The 23290-nt window shown below is 43.0% G+C and overlaps 1 protein-coding gene across 3 annotated transcripts in view; it reads right to left on the bottom strand.

The window, feature by feature from the left end:
• Positions 1-23290, bottom strand: part of LOC114445865 (diacylglycerol kinase zeta-like) — a 67733-nt gene that overhangs the window by 26676 nt on the left and 17767 nt on the right. For all 3 annotated transcript variants that reach the window (XM_028421147.1, XM_028421160.1, XM_028421170.1), the window contains 13 exons: positions 21397-21495; positions 21221-21303; positions 21065-21125; positions 20418-20531; positions 20207-20344; positions 20055-20133; positions 19284-19339; positions 19139-19201; positions 18992-19065; positions 17559-17670; positions 17218-17304; positions 17007-17119; positions 16828-16928 (listed from right to left, as the gene is read on the bottom strand). In XM_028421147.1, the coding sequence (XP_028276948.1) occupies positions 16828-16928; positions 17007-17119; positions 17218-17304; positions 17559-17670; positions 18992-19065; positions 19139-19201; positions 19284-19339; positions 20055-20133; positions 20207-20344; positions 20418-20531; positions 21065-21125; positions 21221-21303; positions 21397-21495 (1180 nt within the window). The remainder of the gene's footprint in view (positions 1-16827; positions 16929-17006; positions 17120-17217; positions 17305-17558; positions 17671-18991; positions 19066-19138; positions 19202-19283; positions 19340-20054; positions 20134-20206; positions 20345-20417; positions 20532-21064; positions 21126-21220; positions 21304-21396; positions 21496-23290) is intronic.

Raw genomic sequence — 23290 nt, 5'->3', positions numbered from 1 at the left:
CAAAAGTTATCAAAAGCTTTTCTCTAACTTACAGGGCGTGGCCTCCGTGGCTCGCCAAAGTCTGGCGACAATTCATGATTTCGCCATGTAACTTTGAACGGCTCTCACGCCTGCATACTTTATCCAAACGTCTTCAAACTTTATGAGCATGACGAGGGCTCCGCCCTGAACACCTCCATATGTTGAAACCCTTACTTACTCGTGGCGCCCCCTGCTGGTAACAGGAAATGGCCTCTTTTTACTCTGACGTGTACTGCTCCTACATAGTTGACAGCATCAATTTCATTTCACCTCTAGAACCTTCCCAACTAGTTGGTGAAGCTACACTATGAAGGCCGTGAAGCTGCGTGCAATGGTGTCCGTGTGGCGGGGCGCCAACTGTCGATCCTTCGCCGTGAGATTACATTTGAGTATTTAATGACCTTAACGACCTTCTATGATCATGAAAATTCATACACACATGCTCGGGGGCATGTACTAGCAACTGATGGGGGTCTCGTAAGTGGGCGGGGCAAAATGGCTCAATGGCGCCCCCTTGAATTTTTAAAATACCCCTCTCCATAGGGGTTTTTTTGGAGTAGGAAGACAAAAATCGGCACACACACAGAACACGTCCAGGCACATAAAAGTCTCTTGCACCATTGATCTAGACCACACAGGAAGTCAGCCATTTTGATTTAGGCGGTCAAATTTCAGCGATTTCCACCTTTGGTATGCGGACGAACTCCTCCTAGGGATTTCGACCGATTGACTTCATATTCGGTCGCTGTCACCTAGAGACCATGCTGATCAAAAGTTATCAAAAGCTTTTCTCTAAGTTAAAGGGCGTGGCCGCTGTGGCGTCACTTCGCCATTCATACACGAACAGCTCTCTCTCCTACATACTTGCTCCAAACGGCTTCAAACTTTCTGCACGTGGTCAGAGCCCCTCCCTGAACGTCTCTATGTCATCATGATCTATGGCGCTCCCTTGTGGTGGAAACAGGAAGTGCCATGTTCTTCACTGACATGCACTCTGTTAAATCCTTCCCTGTCATTACACAGCCAAATGAGGATCACAGATTTGAAGTCCCACAGAGACAACTGTGTGGATTCCTGTATCATGCTGCCCGTGGCAGTGGCGACTGTTGAACCTTCGCCATGAAACATCAACTGTTTATAACTTCGCCGTGCATCGTCCTAGCGTCCTCAAATTTTTTTCATGTCCTAACGGTCCATCCCCCCACACGTCTGCATGCTCATGAGTCACCTGCACAGCGCCACCTACAGGAAACCGGAAGTAACTGCTTCTGGACATTTTTCATGTATGAATCAACTGTTTTTTGAAGTTTGATGCACAGACGGGTCTCCACTATTCTCATGGTGTCTGGCTCCACCCAGTGGACACATACGGTACTGCAACTGATATAACTCCACCACGGATGCTCCTAAAATCCTAAAATTTTTTACATGTGATACAGACCCGACCCCGACCCCGTGTGGACATCTGTGGACAGCGCCACCTACTGTAAAGAGGAGGTTACTGCACACTAACAATTTTTACATATATTGAGAGATTTGTTGTACTGACACATCTCTGCTTCTGTCTGCCGGCTTTTTCCCACCGCTGGCAAAATCGCCGCAGCTCGTGGGGGGAGCAGAGGAGGGAAGGGACGGCGTGACGGGGAGGGGACGGTCACGCGGAGTGCGAGGGCCCGATCATCGCTGCTTGCAGCTTTAATTATTAGGGCCCAAGCACCGAGTGGTGCGAAGGCCCTATCGTAATTGCTGTGTTTATTAGGGCCCGAGCACCGAGTGGTGCGAAGGCCCTATTGTAATTGCTGTGTTTATTATTATTATTCTTATTATTTGCCTGCCTGTTTAACTGCATTTTTCACCCCTTTGCCATGCACGAAAACTCACGAAACTTTGCACACTCATCAGGGGTGGCGAAAAATTTGATATTTTGTGGTCGCTGCAAAGGGGCGGGGCAAAATGGCTCTACAGCGCCCCCTTGAAATTTTCAAAACACCCCTCGCATTTGGCTTAGTTTGGAGTAGGTGCACGAAAATCGGTACACATGTTTATCATACCAAGACGCACCAAAAAGTCTCTTGACACCATGACCTTAACCCAACAGGAAGTCCGCCATCTTGGATGGAAAATGGCGATTTTGGCAATTTACACCATTGGTATGTGAGCGAACTCCTCCTAGAGCTGTTGCCCGATTGACCTGAAATTTGCTGGAGGTCACCTAAAGGACCTGCTGATCAAAAGTTATCAAAAGCTTTTCTCTAACTTACAGGGCGTGGCCTCTGTGGCTCGCCAAAGTCTGGCGACGATTCATGATTTCGCCATGTAACTTTGAACGGCTCTCACGCCTGCATACTTTATCCAAACGTCTTCAAACTTTATGAGCATGACGAGGGCTCCGCCCTGAACACCTCCATATGTTGAAACCCTTACTTACTCGTGGCGCCCCCTGCTGGTAACAGGAAATGGCCTCTTTTTACTCTGACATGTACTGCTCCTACATAGTTGACAGCATCAATTTCATGTCACCTCTAGAACCTTCCCAACTAGTTGGTGAAGCTAAACTATGAAGGCCGTGAAGCTGCGTGCAATGGTGTCCGTGTGGCGGGGCGCCAACTGTCGATCCTTCGCCATGAGATTACGTTTGAGTATTTAATGTCCTTAACGACCTTCTAGGATCATGAAAATTCATACACACATTCTCGGGGGCATGTACTAGCAACTGATGGGGGTCTCGTAAGTGGGCGGGGCAAAATGGCTCAATGGCGCCCCCTTGAATTTTTAAAATACTCCTCTCCATAGGGGTTTTTTTGGAGTAGGAAGACAAAAATCGACACACACACAGAACACGTCCAGGCGCACATAAATGTCTCTTGCACCATTGATCTAGACCACACAGGAAGTCAGCCATTTTGATTTAGGCGGTCAAATTTCAGCGATTTCCACCTTTGGTATGCGGACGAACTCCTCCTAGGGATTTCGACCGATTGACTTCATATTCGGTCACTGTCACCTAGAGACCATGCTGATCAAAAGTTATCAAAAGCTTTTCTCTAAGTTAAAGGGCGTGGCCGCTGTGGCGTCACTTCGCCATTCACACACGAACAGCTCTCTCTCCTACATACTTGCTCCAAACGGCTTCAAACTTTCTACACGTGGTCAGAGCCCCTCCCTGAACGTCTCTATGTCATCATGATCTATGGCGCTCCCTTGTGGTGGAGACAGGAAGTGCCATGTTCTTCACTGACATGCACTCTGTTTAATCCTTCTCTGTCATTACACAGCGAAATGAGGATCACAGATTTGACGTCCCACAGAGACACCTGTGTGGTTTTCTGTATAGTGCTGCCCGTGGCGGTGGCGACTGTTGAACATTCGCCATGAAACATCAACTGCTTATAACTTCGCCGTGCATCGTCCTAGCGTCCTCAAATTTTTTTCATGTCCTAACGGTCCGTCCCCCCACACGTCTGCATGCTCATGAGTCACCTGCACAGCGCCACCTACAGGAAACCGGAAGTAACTGCTTCTGGACATTTTTCATGTATGAATCAAATGTTTTTTGAGGTTTGATACACAGACAGGTCTCCACTATTCTCATGGTGTCTGGCTCCACCCAGTGGACACATACGGTACTGCAACTGATATAACTCCACCACGGATGCTCCTAAAATCCTCAAATTTTTTACATGTGATACAGACCCGACCCCGACCCTGTGTGGACATCTGTGGACAGCGCCACCTACTGTAAAGAGGAGGTTACTGCACACTAACAATTTTTACATATATTGAGAGATTTGTTGCACTGACACATCTCTGCTTCTTCCCACCGCTGGCAAAATCGGCGCAGCTCGTGGGGGGAACGGGGGTGGGAAGGGACGGTGTGACGGGGAGGGGGCGGTCGCGCGGAGTGCGAGGGCCCGATCATCGCTGCTTGCAGCTTTAATTATTATTCTTATTATTTGCCTGCCTGTTTAACTGCATTTTTCACCCCTTTGCCATGCACGAAAACTCACGAAACTTTGCACACTCATCAGGGGTGGCGAAAAATTTGATATTTTGTGGTCGCTGCAAAGGGGCGGGGCAAAATGGCTCTACAACGCCCCCTTGAAATTTTCAAAACACCCCTCGCATTTGGCTTAGTTTGGCGTAGGTGCACGAAAATCGGTACACATGTTTATCATACCAAGACGCACCAAAAAGTCTCTTGACACCATGACCTTAACCCAACAGGAAGTCCGCCATCTTGGATGGAAAATGGCGATTTTGGCGATTTACACCATTGGTATGTGAGCGAACTCCTCCTAGAGCTGTCGCCCGATTGACCTGAAATTTGCTGGAGGTCACCTAAAGGACCTGCTCCTGCCTCTGTGGCTCGCCAAAGTCTGGCGACAATTCATGATTTCGCCATGTAACTTTGAACGGCTCTCACGCCTGCATACTTTATCCAAAAGTCTTTAAACTTTATGAGCATGATGAGGGCTCCGCCCTGAACGCCTCCATATGTTGAAACCCTGACTTACTCGTGGCGCCCCCTGCTGGTAACAGGAAATGACCTCTTTTTACTCCGACGTGTACTGCTCCTACATAGTTGACAGCATCAACTTCATTTCACCTCTAGAACCTTCCCAACTAGTTGGTGAAGCTACACTATGAAGGCCGTGAAGCTGCGTGCAATGGTGTCTGTGTGGCGGCGTGCCGACTCTCGATCCTTCGCCGTGAGATTACGTTTGAGTTTTTAATGACCTTAACGACCTTCTATGATCATGAAAATTCATACACACGTTCACGGGGGCGTCCTAGCAACTGATGGGGGTTGCGTAAGTGGGTGGGGCAAATTGGCTCAATGGCGCCCCCTTGAATTTTTTAAACACCCCTCTCCATAGGGGTTTTTTGGAGTAGGAAGACAAAAATCGGCACACACTCAGAACACGTCCAGGCGCTCATAAAAGTCTCTTGCACCATTGATCTAGACCACACAGGAAGTCAGCCATTTTGATTTTGGCGGTCAAATTTCAGCGATTTCCACCTTTGGTATGTGGACGAACTCCTCCTAGGGATTTCGACCGATTGACTTCATATTCGGTCGCTGTCACCTAGAGACCATGCTGATCAAAAGTTATCAAAAGCTTTTCTCTAAGTTAAAGGGCGTGGCCGCTTCATACACGAACAGCTCTCTCTCCTACATACTTGCTCCAAACGGCTTCAAACTTTCTGCACGTGGTCACAGCCCCTCCCTGAACGTCTCTATGTCATCATGATGAACGCAAATGTGGCTAGCGAATCCGGCTTGCCACATTATTAGCCATATTACGAGGCGCCACCTAGTGGTTAGGAGAACAGCAAACACGCTGGATGAAGCCGGATTGAGTGCGGACACAACTGTGTGCTAGCCAGATTTGAAAATAGGTGTGAACGCATCCAGCTTAAAGGCTGTCTGGGCTCAATCCTACTCTAGCTGGAATGACTTTCTCCAGTGTGAACGGGGCCTTAAAATCCTCAAATTTTTTACATGTGATACAGACCCAACCCCGACCATGTGTGGACATCTGTGGACAGCGCCACCTACTGTAAACAGAAGGTTACTGCACACTAACAATTTCTACATATATTGACACATTTGTTGCTCTGACACGTCTCTGCTTCTCTCTGCCGCTTTTTTCCCACCGCTGGCAAAATCGCCGTAGATCGTGGGGGGAGCAGGGAAGGGAAGGGACGGCGTGAGGGGGAGTGGGCGGTTGCGCGGAGTGCGAGGGCCCGATCATCGCTGCTTGCAGCTTTAATTATTATTATTCTTCATTCACCGAATGGTGCAAGAGCCCTATTGAAATGCAAGCGTTTATTATTATTATTATACGTATTTCTCGTTCCGCCTGAAACTCAGTACACTGATGTATCGCCTAGTGATAAGAAAAAAAGCCTTTGTAAAATTCCACCATGTACAGGAAGTCCGCCATTTTGAAAAAAACACGCCTTGTTCCAATTTGCACACCCCTCCTAGGGGAATTGCTTGATACGGCTGAAAATTGGTGCACTCGCCCTTAAGGGGTCAGGGACCAAAAGTTATCAAAAACGCAGCACTTCATCATACGGTCTGGCTGTGGCACCACCACGAAGTTGACCCTTTGCCAACGCACAGGAAATGGATGTGTTTGTGGCTGTATCTCCAACATACTTCATCCAATGTAAATGACAAAAATCAGGCACGCTGAGCCTGTCATTCTGATTGATATGCTGTCTTCTGGATCCGATCCCTTCACAGCTCCTCAAGGATGCTATTCCTCTGATCGGAGACTCTATATTAGGACAGATCAACTTGTCTCTGGAAACAGGATATGTACCACAGGCTTTTAAAACTGCTGTGATCATTCCGATACTTAAAAAACCTTCACTGGACCCGGACGTCCTAGGAAACTACAGACCGATCTCCAACCTCACCTTTATCTCCAAACTACTTGAAAGAGCTGTTGTAAGTCAGCTAAACGACCACCTGTGTAGTAACAGTCTGTTTGATGCTTTCCAGTCTGGTTTCAGAGCCCATCACAGCACAGAAACAGCACTGCTTAAAGTCACCAATGACCTCCTCATGGCATCGGACCGGGGTCTCGTCTCTGTACTCGTTCTACTGGATCTCAGTGCTGCCTTCGACACCGTAGACCATCGCATCCTGCTACACAGATTGGAACACGAGATCAGGATTACAGGAACAGCACTGCGCTGGTTTAAATCATATTTATCTGACAGATTTCATTTTGTTCACACTAACGATGTGTCTTCCACAGGTACAAGGGTTAACCACGGTGTTCCACAGGGTTCTGTGCTCGGACCGATCCTGTTCACCCTCTACATGCTCCCTCTAGGATACATCATCCAGAAGCACGGCATAAACTTTCATTGTTATGCTGATGATACCCAGCTGTATTTATCCATGAAGCCTGAAGAAACGGAGCCGCTAGTCAGACTACAGGCGTGTCTAAAGGACATAAAGGACTGGATGTCCTCCAACTTTTTACTATTAAACTCGGACAAGACTGAGGTCATTGTTTTTGGACCGAAACATCTCAGAACTAGTTTATCAGATAATACTTTCTCCCTGGATGGAATTACTCTGGCCTCCAGTACGACTGTGAGGAACCTTGGAGTTATCTTTGATCAAGACATGTCGTTTGTCTCTCATATTAAGCAGGTCTCCAGGACCGCTTTCTTTCACCTGCGTAATATTACTAAGATCAGGAGCATCCTCTCTCAGAGTGATGCTGAAAAGCTCATCCATGCTTTTGTCACTTCAAGACTGGACTACTGCAACTCTTTATTGTCAGGATGTCCACATTACTCCATCAACAGTCTGCAGCTGATCCAGAACGCAGCAGCTAGAGTTCTGACAGGAAGCAGCCAAAGGGATCATATCTCTCCTGTCCTAGCGTCTCTTCACTGGCTCCCAGTGGACTCAAGAATACACTTCAAGATCCTTCTTCTAACCTACAAGGCTCTTCATGGACTTGCTCCATTGTATCTGCAGGACCTGATTGTACCATATGTTCCTAATAGGACACTCAGATCTCTGAGTGCAGGTTTACTAGTAGTTCCTAGGATTCATAGAAGTAGAATGGGAGGACGAGCTTTCAGCTATCAGGCACCGCTATTATGGAACCAGTTACCAATCTGGGTCCGAGAGGCAGACACTGCCTCCACCTTTAAGACTAGACTTAAAACTTTTCTGTTTAGTAAGGCGTACAGTTAGCCTTAGACCTAGTGTGTAGCACAGCTATGCTGCTCTAGGCCTACGTTGTCGGGGGGCACAAACATGATCCACTGAGCAGTTTCCCTCTCACCCTCTAACCTCTCCTTTTCTCTCCTTAGTCTGGCTCACACTGGTCTCAAGACCTGGATGATGACCTGCAGTCCGGCCCGTGAAGTCTCTCTTGCTCTACGTTGTCGGGGGGCACAAACACGATCCTCTGAACACCCTCTGACCTCTCCTCCACTCTCCTTAGTCTGGATCATACTGGGTAATATCGTCTCATAATCTGTGTTAACTGTCCTTGTAGTTCTGTGCCTCGCTCTCGCTCTCTCTCTTTGCAGGTCTCAAGACCTGCATACTGACCTGCAGTCTCTCCTGTGCTCATCGACTTCACTAGCCCCTGCTGCTCATCTTTACTATCAAATTACTATTCCTACTTATGGACCGACGATATATATAGATATCTATTACAATATAATCACTGTTTCATCTTGCTGTCATGTTTGCTCTGTACTGTATCATGTTTGTATCATGTTTGCTCCTCTCTCCCTCTCTCTCTTTCTCCTTCATCCTCTCTCTCTCTCTCTCTCTCTCTCTCCCTCATCCTCTCTGACTAGCAGCAGGACTGGTTCCCCCTTAAGTTGACGGGTCCTGCTCAAGGTTTCTTCCTCTTAAAGGGAGTTTTTCCTTGCCACAGTGCTCTTAGGGGGGTTCCTGTGAAGCGCTTTGAGACAATGTCTGATTGTAATATGCGCTATATAAATAAAACTGAATTGAATTGAAAATTGAATTGAATTAATGACCACAAACTCTCATAGCGCCATCTACTGGCGGTATGAATTTTGTTCAGGCTGATTATACAAATTCCACACCTCCTATTTGAAAAAACTCCTCCTAGGGAAATACTCTGGCCCAACGCTGGGCCAGAGGTCGTGGGTCGATAGGAGAGGCGGCGGCTGCTGGTCCTGCGGACCGCAAGGGCTGCAAGGGCCCGTCATCGCTGCTTGCAGCTTTAATTATTATTATTATTATGAAAAAATGTAAAAATCTCTACTAAATATAATAAAGTATATAATAAATCTTAATTTAACACATTTAAGCCATAAATAGAGACATCTGTACTGATAATGCCAGTGGACATGTCACAATTTTTTTTTTCAAAAACATATTAAAATAAAAAATATTTAATATTTTTTTAATATAATAGTAAATAAAAGAATAATAATAGCAGAAATACCAAACTTTAGTAAACCGCTGTGTTGTCTGAGGGTGCTTTTATTTTGGCAACGCACTGTAAAAACATAACATGACTATTGACGATTTTTCACCTTGGCAGCACCAAGCCGGCATCAGTGTGACTTATTCTAACAGCTGCCGGCCATCGGTGAGGCCGATTTAGAAACAACAAAGCGATCCAGACCAGTCTGCCACCGCCATCGCCGCTGGCTAAACATCACACAGCCCATTGTGATGGAAGAGCCATCAAATCAGAGTGAGGAGCTCTTAAACCCACACACACACCTCTCATTGATGCTAAACAACTGAAGCGAGGAGCTTCCCCAACAGAGCTCCACTAAGAATCTGACAGATTTAAGCTAACCAAAGCTGTTTAATTTGTAGCAACATATTAGCTGAGTGATCTGGATCATTTTCAAAGAGAGTGACTAATGGCTCTGGCGTGCATGTGCATGTTATTTTTACTGATCCTATGCGCATAACAATCCATACAAGCACTAAGCAGTGTGTGTTATTCTCTGTTTAGGGTGGAGCATCCCCATCTGGAACAAAACATGCATAGTCCTAATCCCAGGGTACATACCACCACAACTGCATTTGCATTACATCTCTTTACAACCAAACTTTGTGAAAGATAACAGTGCCACCCAGTGGCAACATATTATATATATATATATATATATATAATATATATATCACATATATATATATATATATATATATATATATATATATATATATATATATATATATATAACAACATAACATAACATAAAAATAATTGTGCAAATGTCACTTTTGATTATGTAATTAGTTTGATTGCCGTTGCTACGTTGCAATTTAGAGCAATCCTTCACATAAGCATTCAAAGCAATGCTTTAGCTGCAGCAATCAAACTTACATTTTCTTCAGGAAATGCCCTTTTCTAGTACTGTAATGTAATAAAAATAATAATGTAAAAAAATTAAAAACCTATTATTATTATTGCTATTAATAAAAATAATAATAATAATAATAAAATCCAACTACAGAAAATGTTAAAAAAACCTACTGAACATAATAAATTATGTTATAAAAACGTTAAAATATTTAGAAAAACTATCTTTTATTATTTTTATTATATTGTCTTTTTAAAAACTTTTTCCTTAGTGCAAATGTCACCTGATTATTGCTTAAAATTTTTATTATTATTATCATTATTTAAAAAATCCAACTACCAAATCCAACATTTTAACTAACTATAATATCATATAAAATTAAAAAAAATAAAATATATAGAAATATTATGTTTTATTATTAGGGCCCGAGCACCGAATGGTGCAAGAGCCCTATTGAAATGCAAGCGTTTCTTATTATTATTATTAGTGCCCGAACACCGAGTGGTGCGAAGGCCCTATTGTAATTGTAAGTGTTATTAGGGCCCGAGCACCGAATGGGGCAAGAGCCCTATGGAAATGCATGCGTTTATTATTAGGGCCCGAGCACCGAGTGGTGCGAAGGCCCTATTGTAATTGTAGTGTTTATTATTCTTATTAGGGCCCGAGCACCGAATGGTGCAAGAGCCCTATTGAAATGCAAGCGTTTACTATTTGTTATTCTTGGTCTGGCTCCGGTATCGCAATTTTGACCCCCTGAACGTGCTCAAAAACTCACCAAATTTGGCACAAAATTGTCCCCCGACGAAAATCGCAACTTGACAATGTCGCTATTGGCGGGCGTGGCCACATGACTCTGCAGCGCCCCCTAAAGTGTGATAATATTCACCGCAAGTGCTACAGACTTCAGACTCGGTACACTGATGTATCGCCTCATGACAAGCAAAAAAACCCTCTTGAGCGAAAATTCCACCATGTACAAGAACAAGAAGTCCGCCATTTTGCAAAAACCACGCCTTCTTCAAATTTCCACACCCTGCAGTTTTGCGAACTCCTCCTAGTGGATTTGCTTGATACGGCTGAAAATTGGTGCACTCGCCCTTAAGGGCTTAAGGACCAAAAGTTATCAAAAACGCGGCACTTCGTCATACGTTCTGGCTGTGGCGCCTCCACGAAGTTGACCCTTTGCCAACGCACAGGAAATGGATGTGTTTGTGGCTGTATCTCCAACATACTTCATCCAATGTAAATGACAAAAATCAGGCACGCTGAGCCTGTCATTCTGAACAGATTGATATGCTAATGACCACAAACTCTCATAGCGCCATCTACTGGCGGTATGAATTGTGTTCAGGCTGATTATACAAATTCCACACCTCCTATTTGAAAAAACTCCTCCTAGGGAAATACTCTGATGGACCTGAGATTTTTTCACCTGCTTCTGAAGACATGGCTGAGCAAAAGTTATCAAAAACGCAGCTCGATGTTACACCATGTGGGCGGGGCATCGCCACAAAGGTGACCCTTCGCCACCGTAGAGAAAGCTTCTGTGTTTCTTGACTTGTTCATCCCACCTGCCTCTTACTCTATCATGACATCAGCCCCTGTGCAACTTTTCATATCACCTCATCGTCATATGTGGGCCTGGCCACATGGCTCAGCAGCGCCCCCTGGAATGAGATCTGCTTCCCCTTTTGACCTACAGACACGAAAATTGGTACGCATATGTATCGCCTCTACACAAGACAAAAAGTCTCTTGGAGGTATCCTCTAAAACGCACAGGAAGTCCGCCATTTTGAAAAACCTGCGCCATTTTGCAGTTTTCACTCCCCGCACTTTTACGAACTCCTCCTGGAGGATTTCTCCAATCCACCTGCTTACCCTTAAGGCAGTAGGGACCAAAAGTTGTCAAAAACGCAGCACTTCGTCACACGGTCTGGCCGTGGCCCCACCACAAATTTGACCCTTCGCCAACGCACAGGAAATAGATGTATTTTTGGCTGTGTCTCCCACATACTTCATCCTATGTGGATGAAACTTTACAGTCATGCTGAACATCGGACACTGCACAGATTGACATGCTGATATGCTACAGTCACTGCGCCACCTACTGGCCAGAGGACCTGTCTTTTGTACATGTGTGTTTTGCTGTACTTTTCAGCCCTGCCGTGCCGGTACAGCTGGGAGAGGTGTCGTGGGACGATAGGGGAGGCGGCGGCTGCTGGTCCCGCGGACCGCAAGGGCTGCGAGGGCCCGCCATCGCTGCTTGCAGCTTTAATTAGGGCCCGAGCACCGAGTGTTGCGAAGGCCCTATTGTAATTGTAATGTTTATTAGGGCCCGAGCACCGAGTGGTGCGAAGGCCCTATTGTAACTGTAATGTTTATCCTTATTCTTATTATTATTAATTGTACCACTTTACACTGCATTTTCACCCCATTCCCATGCATGACAACTCACCAAACTTTGCACACTCATCAGGGGTTGCTGCAAAAGGGCGGGGCAAAATGGCTCTACAGCGCCCCCTTGAAATTTTCAAAACATCCCTCGCATTTGGCTTAGTTTGGAGTAGGTGCACGAAAATCGGTACACATGTTTATCATACCAAGACGCACCAAAAAGTCTCTTATGTATGCGGACGAACTCCTCCTAGAGATTTCACCCGATTGACTTGAAATTTGCTGGAGGTCACCTAAAGGACCTGCTGATCAAAAGTTATCAAAAGCTTTCTTCTAACTTAAAGGGCGTGGCCTCTGTGGCTCGCCAAACTCTGGCAATGATTCATGATTTCGCCATGAAAATTCGAATGGCTCTCACGCTCGCATACTTTATCCAAACGTCTTCAAACTTTATGAGCATGATGAGGGCTCCGCCCTGAATGTCTCCATATGTTGAAATACTGACTTACACGTGGCGCCCCCTGCTGGTAACAGGAAATGACCTCTTTTTACTCTGACTTGTACTGCTCCTACATAGTTGACAGCATCAACTTCATTTCACCTCTAGAACCTTCCCAACTAGTTGGTGAAGCTACACTATGAAGGCCGTGAAACTGCGTGCAATGGTGTCTGTGTGGCGGCACGGCGACTGCCGACCATTCGCCGTGAGATTACGTTTGAGATTTTAATGACCTTAACGACCTTCTATGATCATGAAAATTCATACACACGTTCCCAGCAACTGATGGGGGTTGCGTAAGTGGGTGGGGCAAATTGGCTCAATGGCGCCCCCTTGGCACCCCTCTTTGTAGGGGTTTTTTTGGAGTGGAAAAACAAAAATCTGCACACACACAGAACACATTCAGACGCACATAAAAGTCTCTTGCACCATTGATCTAGACCGCTGTGATGGAAATTTTGATCTCTGTATATGCAGTCTATCCTAAATATTTGTTGTTACTTTAATCTTTAATCCTTGTTGTTAATTCCCTGAAACATCTGTGCCTGTCCCTGTATATCATAGCCTCCCTTAATCTTTGAGCTCACTTCCCTGCAGCACCCCACCTATTGTTTCTCACCAATGTGACAGTTCCCCCACCTTTTGCCATTCCATGTTGATGGCTAGGCCCTTCCAACACACAACAGACTCCAGGAGGAGATACTGTATCCAAATCCCTCAGCTGTATCCCACACTACAGGAGGTCAGCCTCAAGGTGCGATCAGGAGACAAATGGCTCCGTGACCTATGGGACTCCAGGAAAATATCATTAAGATGTGAATTAACATCTCACACTCCAGGAAGCCAACTCAAAACTTCAAAGTATAACCAGGAGACAGTGGGTCTGTGACCAGCTAGAAGAGGGTGTGACTTGATTAGGAGGGGGGAGGCTGATGCAGCTATAACTGCGACATGTTCCCCATGTTCGGGGTCTTTCATTCATTCTGACCGCTAGAGTGTTTTTGATTGACCTTCTTTGCAAAGGAATAAATCCTTGTCGGCCGGCAGAAGTCTCTATTTCATTTTTCACCAGAGCAGAAAAGTTTCCACAACACCGCACAGGAAGTCAGCCATTTTGATTTTGGCAGTCAAATTTCAGCAATTTCCACCTTTGGTATGTGGATGAACTCCTCCTAGGGATTTCGACTAATTGACTTCATATTCGGTCGCTGTCACCTAGAGACCATGCTGATCAAAAGTTATCAAAAGCTTTTCTCTAAGTTAAAGGGCGTGGCCGCTGTGGAGTCACTTCGCCATTCATACACGAACAGCTCTCTCTCCTACATACTTGCTCCAAACGGCTTCAAACTTTCTGCACGTGGTCAGAGCCCCTCCCTGAACGTCTCTATGTCATCATGATCTGTGCCGCTCATGGCGCTCCCTTGTGGTGGAGACAGGAAATGCCATGTTCTTCACTGACACTGTTTAATCCTTCCCTGTCATTACACAGCCAAATGAGGATCACAGATTTGAAGTCCTACAGAGACACCTGTTTGGTTTCCTGTATCAGGCTGCCCATGGCGGTGGCGACTGTTGAACCTTCGCCATGAAACATCAACTGCTTATAACTTCGCTGTGCATCGTCCTAATGTCCTCAAATGTTTTTCATGTCCTAACGGTCCATCCCCCAACACGTCTGCATGCTCATGAGTCACCTGCACAGCGCCACCTACAGGAAATCGGAAGTAACTGCTTCTGGACAATTTTCATGTATGACTCAAATGTTTTTGGAGGTTTGAAGCACAGACAGGTCTCCACTATTCTCATGGGGTCTGGCTCCACCCAGTGGACACATAGGGTACTGCAGCTGATATAACTCCAACAAGGATGCTCCTAAAATCCTCAAATTTTTTACATGTGATACAGACCCAACCCCGACCACGTGTGGACACTGCACAGATTGACATGCTGATATGCTACAGTCACTGTGCCACCTACTGGCCGGAGGACCTGTCTTTTGTACATGTGTGTTTTGCTGTACTCTTCTGCCCTGCAGACCACAGCTTGTGCCGGTACAGCTGGGAGAGAGGTCGTGGGACGATAGGGGAGGTGGCGGCTGCTGGTCCCGCGGACCACAAGGGCTGCGAGGGCCCATCATCGCTGCTTGCAGCTTTAATTTTTAATATATTGCCTTTCGTCAACTTTTTAAAATTAAATTTTTTTTTAAATCCTTAGTGCAAATGTCAACTGATTATTGCTTAAAATAATAAAAATAATAATAATAAAAATAATATTGTTATTATTATTATTTTATTTTAAAAATCCAACCACAAAAAATGTAAAAATCTCTACTAAATATAATATCATACAAAATAAAAAAACATTAAAAATATATAGCAATTGTACGTTTTATATTGCCTTTTGTTAACGTTTTTTAAATTAATTTAAAAATTTTTAGTGAAAATGTCACCTGTTTATTGCTTAACATGTAAACAATATCATTATTATTATTATTTATAAATCCCACCACAAAAATGTAAAAAAAATCCACTAAGTATAATAAAGTATAATATGAAATAATAAAAATAATAACAAAATAAAATATATAGAAATATTATATTTTTAATATTTTTATTATTTATATTTATTATTTCCTTTTTTACTTTTTAGAATTATGCTTAAAAAATCTTTAGTGCAAATGTCACCTCTGATTATTGCTTAAAATGTAAAAAATAATAATAAAATATATTATTATTACCAAGTCCAACCACAAAAAACTGTAAAAAAAGTATGATATATAATCTAAATTTTTTAAAAATATAAAGAAATATTATTCCTTAACATTTTTATTATATTGCCTTTTTTAACTTTAAAAAATCCTTAGTGCAAATGTCACAAATATAATTTTTATATTATTAAAAAAATCCAACCACAAAAAATATTGAAATATTATTTATTTATTAGTATAGTATAAATTTGTTAACTTCTGCAATTTCAATTTAGAAATAATCCGGCAAATGTCACCTGATTATTGTATGAGATAAAAAACTAAAAAATAAATATTAAAAAATCCAACCACAAAAAATGTAACAATCTCTACTAAATATAATAAAGTATATCATATAATATAAAAAATAGAAAATATATAGAAATATTATTTTTAAAGAAAATCATATTTTTGTCACCTGATTATTGCTTAAAATATACAAAAATGATATAATAATAATAATAATAATAATTATTATTATTATTAAAAAATCTAACCACAAAAAATGTAAAAATCTCTACTAAATGTTTTTTTTAATTCAAACAAGATATATTAAACTATATTAAAATATTTAATAATATTTAAAATATATAATAATAAAAATACTAGGGATGTCCCAATCAGGTTTTTTTGCCCTCGAGTCCGAGTCCGAGTCATTTGATTTTGATATCTGCCGATACCGAGTCACGATCTGATACTTTCAAGATTCTCGATAAAGACGGCAAATAGCAAGTCACTCGATGCAGCAAAACGTGTGTGTGTGCGTGCGCGTGTCCAGAGTGCCACGCTAGGTGATTTCAGACACGCAGCAGCTCATCGAGCTCTCGCACCAAAAGCAACTGTCATACCCCTACACTACAGGACACAGAGCCACCCTGCACAGAAGGTGTTAACTTTGAGAGCCCTAATAAATACATATCCGAGTCCTGATCGGGAGGCAACATCCGATTCCGGTTGAGTCTGAAATCACGTAATCGGGCCTGATTTCCGATCACGTGATCGAATCGGGACATCCCTAAAAAATACACACCCTTTTGACAGTGTATTGACCATGTTGTAAAGTCATTAAATCCTATTTGGGTGACCGTGTATCACGCTCTGCATCAGTATTGCATCGGCAGCATACAAAAGATGGTGGCTCGTGTACCATCATGCATTGCACTCAACATTCATTTAGTGTTGATGGATGATATCACAGGCGCATCAACTATAGATAGAGTATATACAGTCTGTGGTCCGTGGATAGCATGGGACAAACATTAGCTTACATCCCATTGTGTTACCAGGGTGATGACACAATGTGTGTGTGTGTGTCCTTACATGCTTGCCGTAGTTTGTCCTTGTCATAGTGCAGAGTCTCATAGTCAGTCATACTGATCCTGCTGACTCTGATCCTCAGCCGCTCCGGGACGGGTTGCTGACTGAGACACATGCATTATTATGAAATATTAATTATATATTGTTGTGTTGGATTGTATGTGTGTGTGTGTGTAACTCACTCGTTGAGGTGTGGCAGTGAGGTTCGCCTCTTGGTTTTCTGAACCATGTTGGCCTGGTTTCTTAGGCTGATGTGAATGACGGAGGGGGCGAGTCTGCACGGTTCGCCATCCACCTGAGGATACACACAGCAGCACAAAACAGCCAATCAATAATCGAAGTGTCAATCGATTGATGAAGACAAGTGTTTTTCCAGTGTGTGTGTGTTTGTACCTGTACTGGCAGAGGTTTTGTAGTGGTGAGGGTGACTTCTCTGCACTGGTTCAACCGCTCGCCATGACCTCCGACCTGGAGCGTTGCCTACACACACACAGAGACACACACACTTTAACTATGTTCCTTAAATTGCAAATAAAAACATGGCGGCTCACTCAAACGTAATGAAAATTGACAGTAGCTTCTGCCAACATGATTAGAACTTGGTTGCCATGACGACACTATAAACAAAACATGTAGGTGTTTTTACAATAAAGGCACGTGTGGTTGCCAAACTACATAATTACACAACTATAAAAAAAAATGTATTTTTTTCTTATTGTTTTTTTACAGTATACCAGTGATGTCATGGTGAACCCGATGACCTCGATGCACCCGTCGTCGTGGCGCTGAGGCTCGAAGTCGCGGTGTTCGCCGGGGTTCCCCCAGGGTGTAGTGCCTGCGCAATACCTGAACAACACAATGCAACACGTTGTCATTATTACCGGTGTTCCATCCATCCATCCATCCATCTTCTACCGCTTATCCGGGGCCGGGTCGCGGGGGCAGCAGTCTAAGCAGGGACACCCAAACTTCCCTCTCACCAGACACTTCTTCCAGCTCTTCTGGTGCTCCGGTGTTGTGTTTGCTAATTAACCCATGAGAGTCAACAAACGTCTCTTTCAGGCCTGGCTGTTTTACTTCCTGTTTTATTTTTGGTAGAGCTAAGCCTTAATTGTTCCCACTTGTGTCTCATTATCCAATCAGCTTTTATTCTTCTAATCCTGTTAACCCATGCTACATCTTGTTCACATATATATATATATATATATATATATATATATATATATATATATATATATATATATATATATATATATATATATATATATATATATATATATATATATATATATATAGCATTTTATTTTATTATAAAATTATTTTTTAAATACAATAAAATATACAAACATATATAATATATGATATATTAAAAACTAATAAATAAAATAACGCTAAAATGTATTTTATTTCATTTTATTATTTATGTTTTTTTTATTAATTGTTAATTAATTGGTTAATTACTGTAAAACTAAACATAAAAATTATTTATTTATTCATTCATTCAATTACCTTTTTATTATTTATACATCATCAACAGCACTGGACACTACATGCCATGGCAACAGATGCCTCGTGCAATCAGAGTTTGAAACATAATATGTATTTTATTTTTTATTATTACTATTTTTATTATATATATATAATAAAAATATATCATGTCACGCATAATTAAACTTATTTTACACACCTTATTATGATCTGCTGCCAAGGTTTTTGTTTTTTTCCCTTGCAGGAGTTTAAAAGACTTTTTTCACCACTATGCTAGTTTCTATGTAAAAATATGTTTTTAAATTTGTATGATTGATAGTTCCTTTTTTCTAGCATGGAAAAGTCAGCATCTGTTGCCATGGCGACCAATAATATCAGTCATCTATTAAATATGGCTTCTATTTTTTTTTTTACATATTTATGGTGCACATGCCAAACTCAAGAGACAGCTGTTCCCAACGAGGTTATCCTTCATTGACTTGGTTGCCATGGTAACAGAAACAAGCCCTAATTGTTCCAACCTGTGTCCTGTTACCTGTTATCCAATCAACTTTCATTTTGGTCTCGAACTTATGTTTACTGCAATTTCCTTGAAGCCAAAAGTACCAGCATGTTATAGTGCATTACTAATGATCCTAAATGTGGTGGAATATACTTTATGTAAAAAAAGTATATCTACCTGGGGATATTGAGGAAGACCAGACACTGCAGCTTCAAGTCCTGAACTTTGGACGTCAAATCTGTCCCATCGCACTGGACGGAGTGAAAGAACTGATAAGAATTGAGGCACGGGATGACTGACCTGCTTTGAATGACAGCTACTCACCACCACTTTGATGTGTTTGGACAGGTCTTTGGAGCTTCCCATCAGGAAATCTGAGAATGCCGTCTGACACATGAACACACAAGGGTTACACACGTCAGTAAAAACCCAGCACACACACACACACGGATGTATTGTGTGCACTCACCCCAGCATAGAACATCTTATTCCTGAATCGACTGTTAAACTTCTCTGGGTTAGCCTCTGGAACAACAAAATCAACACATACATTTAACCCTTTGAACCCCACAGCCTATTAAATTGAAGCATGCTGGTGGTAGTATTATGGTTTTCATGCATTTGTACCAGTGAAATCTAAAGCTGGGGACACACTATATGATTGTTTTACCCACAATTCCCTGTCGGTGTGTGCCTAGTCTGGACCATTAACAGTTAAAAATGATGGACGAAGCTTCTGTGATGTCGCCATGTTTGCACCATCACAAGTCTGAGGCGGTCGGACGGTGGTTGGATAATTATGGGAGTCTCATTTTAACATGGGAGTCTATGGGGATTGACTCACTTTTTTGGAGCTTAACCCCTAGTGGTTGTGATGTGAACTACAACTTTTTTTCCCCCCACACTTCCACATTGGCTTCAAGTCTGAGCCCCCGGAGATTGACGCTTGGTCTCGGTTTGCAAGTGGGAACTTGATCGCCGACCCCCCCACCCCCCAACTTGCAAACATGTGTTCCCAACAGCCAATGGAAAAACAGAGGGTGGGACAAACCAGGAAGTAATGAGAATCCCAAAATATATCAAACATATAGTAAAGTAAACATATAAGGGGGTCTGAATACTTTCCGTACCCACTGTATCTGGCTGGAAATGAAACTTTAAGGCCTCCCCAAGTCAGGTCAACATACCATGCTAACAATGCTAATGCTAATGTTTATGTATCCGCCACTAGGTGATGTACCTCTTGACTCGTGGAACTCCAGAGTCACGTGGGCATCAAATCCGAGGCTGAAGTAATTGTTGAACACATCTAGAGGAAGCTGAGATTACAAACACGGAAGATATGAACACATGATCAATCATCAGTCACAGAATTTTAACACACACGCTGACCTTATCGGCTTGTTGTTCATCCGGTTCAGCTCCCCAACCAGGATTCAGTTCCACCCGTAGATTCCACCTGTCCAGCTGGACAACAGTCCCATCCTCAACGTGGGAGAGGATCTTGGACAACGGTTCGTCGGTGTAACCCTGGGATACATGCAAGGTGAATCACATACACAACGCAATGTGTGTGTGTGTGTGCGAGTGTTTGTACACCCACCCCTCCCCAGTTTAGAGTCCTGGCGAGGTCATTTCCTGTCCCAAGTGGTAACACGGCTACGGGTGGTTGAGGGTTTATCGCCAGGTCGTCCAAACAAGACAGGATCCAGCCCACCTGGGTTAATGCACACACACACAAAAAATGCTATACACTGTAAAAAAATATATAGAATAATATGTAAATATTACAGGAAATATTTTTTTCCACTCAATCAACTAAATATTTTTTTCGTGTAGAATTTTTTGTTTTTGACAATTTTTTATAGAATCAGATTCTGTGTTTTTTTAGGCATCTTTTAGTATCGAAAAGTCGAATTTTTTGTTTTTGACTTTCTTTTTTTTAAGTCAGATTTTGTGTTTTTAATGCATTTTCCAGTGAAATAAATACCCATTTGTGAAGCATGGTGGTGGTAGATCAACTAAATATTCGCTGATTTTTTCTCACATGACTGATGGTCACATGTGCATGAGTCATGGCTTGATAGTTGCTATGATTAATGTAGAATTTTTTGTTTTTGACAAATGTTTTTGATTCTGTGTTTTTTTATGCATTTTCAGTAAAATAAATACCCATTTGTGAAGCATGGTGGCGGTAGTATTATGCTCAAATTTGTGTGTGTGGAAGTGAAAGTGCAAGTTAGTCCTCACAGTGCCATCTCCTCCGCAGGCCAGGATTCTCAGGCTATGAACTTTCCGATAGAGTTCCAAGCTAAGAAAATTTGAGGCGTTCTCGGTCAGTCTCGGCAAACATGCATTTAGCACCAATGGTATATATTTACCAATGTTAGTGTGTGTTTGTCCTACCCTTCCTTTGGTCCTCCTTGGCTCAGGTCAAACACCTGTCTTGGGTTCAGATACCACATGAAGGACTGTAGGATCTTAGTGCCCTTTCAGATAAAGAGAAAGAAACAGGGTTGCCGGAACTAAACACAATGTAGATTGCATTTGTAGGGATGGATGTGGTCGAGGGTTGCGGATACCTGATTTCCTCCACTTTTAGGGTTGACGAACACAAGCAGCGGTTTCATCAGCGGACTTGGGATGGGTCGGATTATGAATGGCTTAAACTGCCGTCCTTCCTGTCAGACAAAGAGAACGTTACCTACTTCTATGGTGATGGGGGTACCAACTTAAATATTACTCCTGCAGAAATGGACTGCTTTGTCAACAACACTGCAGACACATTACACTCAGTCTTAAACAACATTGCTCCACTGAAGAAGAAAACTACAAATCAGAAGAGGCTAGCTCCATGGTACAACTCAAATATCCGATCACTGAAACGGATTACATGAAGGATGGAGAGGAAGTGGCAGTCCTCTGAATCAGATGACTCCCAGAGGGCCTGGAGAGACGGTTTGCCAACGTATAAGAAGGCCCTTCGTAAAGCTAGGACAGCCTACTATTCATCACTAATAGAAGAAAACAAGAACAACCCGCGCTTTCTCTTTAACACTGTAGCCAGGCTGACAAAGAGCCACAGCTCTTTGGAGCCTCGCATTCCTGCAGCTCTTAGTAGTGAAGACTTCATGAGCTTCTTCACCGATAAAATTACCACTATTAGAGGACTAAGCAACCACAATCTCTCTGTATACGCTGAGGATACACCGCTACTTCTGGAAACAGATCCTGATCTAACTCTGGACTGCTTTGTGCCCATCGGCCTCCCTGAGCTGACCACCAGCATAAGCAAGTCTAAACCTACTACCTCTTTTGGATCCGATTCCATCACGGATCCTCAAGGATGCTATTCCTCTGATCGGAGACTCTATATTAGGACAAATCAACCTGTCTCTGGAAACAGGATATGTACCGCAGGCTTTTAAAACTGCTGTGATCATTCTGATACTTAAAAAACCTTCACTGGACCCGGACGTCTTAGGAAACTACAGACCGATCTCCAACCTCACCTTTATTTCTAAAATACTTGAAAGAGCTGTTGTAAGTCAGCTAAATGACCACCTGCAAGTCAGACTACAGGCATGTCTAAAGGACATAAAGGACTGGATGATAATCAGATAATACTTTCTCTCTGGATGGAATTACTTTGGCCTCCAGTACGACTGTGAGGAACCTCGGAGTTAACTTTGATCAAGACATGTCGTTTGTCTCTCATATTAAACAGGTCTCCAAGACCGCTTTCTTTCACCTGCGTAATATTGCTAAGATCAGCAGCATCCTCTCTCAGAGTGATGCTGAAAAGCTCATCCATGCTTTTGTCACTTCAAGACTGGACTACTGCAACTCTTTATTGTCTGGATGTCCACATTACTCCATCAACAGTCTGCAGCTGATACAGAACGCCGCGGCTAGAGTTCTGACAGGAAGCAGCCAAAGGGATCATATCTCTCCTGTTCTAGCATCTCTTCACTGGCTCCCAGTGGACTCAAGAATACACTTCAAGATCCTTCTTCTAACCTACAAGGCTCTTCATGGACTTGCTCCATTGTATCTGCAGAACTTGATTGTACCATATGTTCCTAATAGGACACTCAGATCTCTGAGTGCAGGTTTACTTGTAGTTCCTAGGATTCATAAAAGTAGAATGGGAGGACGAGCTTTTAGCTACCAGGCACCGCTACTATGGAACCAGTTACTAATCTGGGTCCGAGAGGCAGACACTGCCTCCACCTTTAAAACTAGACTTAAAACTTTTCTGTTTAGTAAGGTGTATAGTTAGCCTTAGACCTAGTGTGTAGAGCTGGTAGGTATAGTTACAGTCGCCTCAGCCACAGGTATAACAGGTGTCATAGGGCTAATAAAAACTTAACTTTTAGCACAGCTATGCTGCTCTAGGCCTACGTTGTCGGGGGGCACAAACATGATCCACTGAGCAGTTTCCCTCTCACCCTCTGAACTCTCCTCTACTCTCCT

The sequence above is a fragment of the Parambassis ranga genome, chromosome 2 (genome assembly GCF_900634625.1).
Source record: "Parambassis ranga chromosome 2, fParRan2.1, whole genome shotgun sequence".
NCBI lineage: Eukaryota > Metazoa > Chordata > Actinopteri > Ambassidae > Parambassis > Parambassis ranga.
The sequence above is the reverse complement of the archived record's forward strand: the minus strand, read 5'-3'. Positions and strand labels throughout refer to the sequence as shown.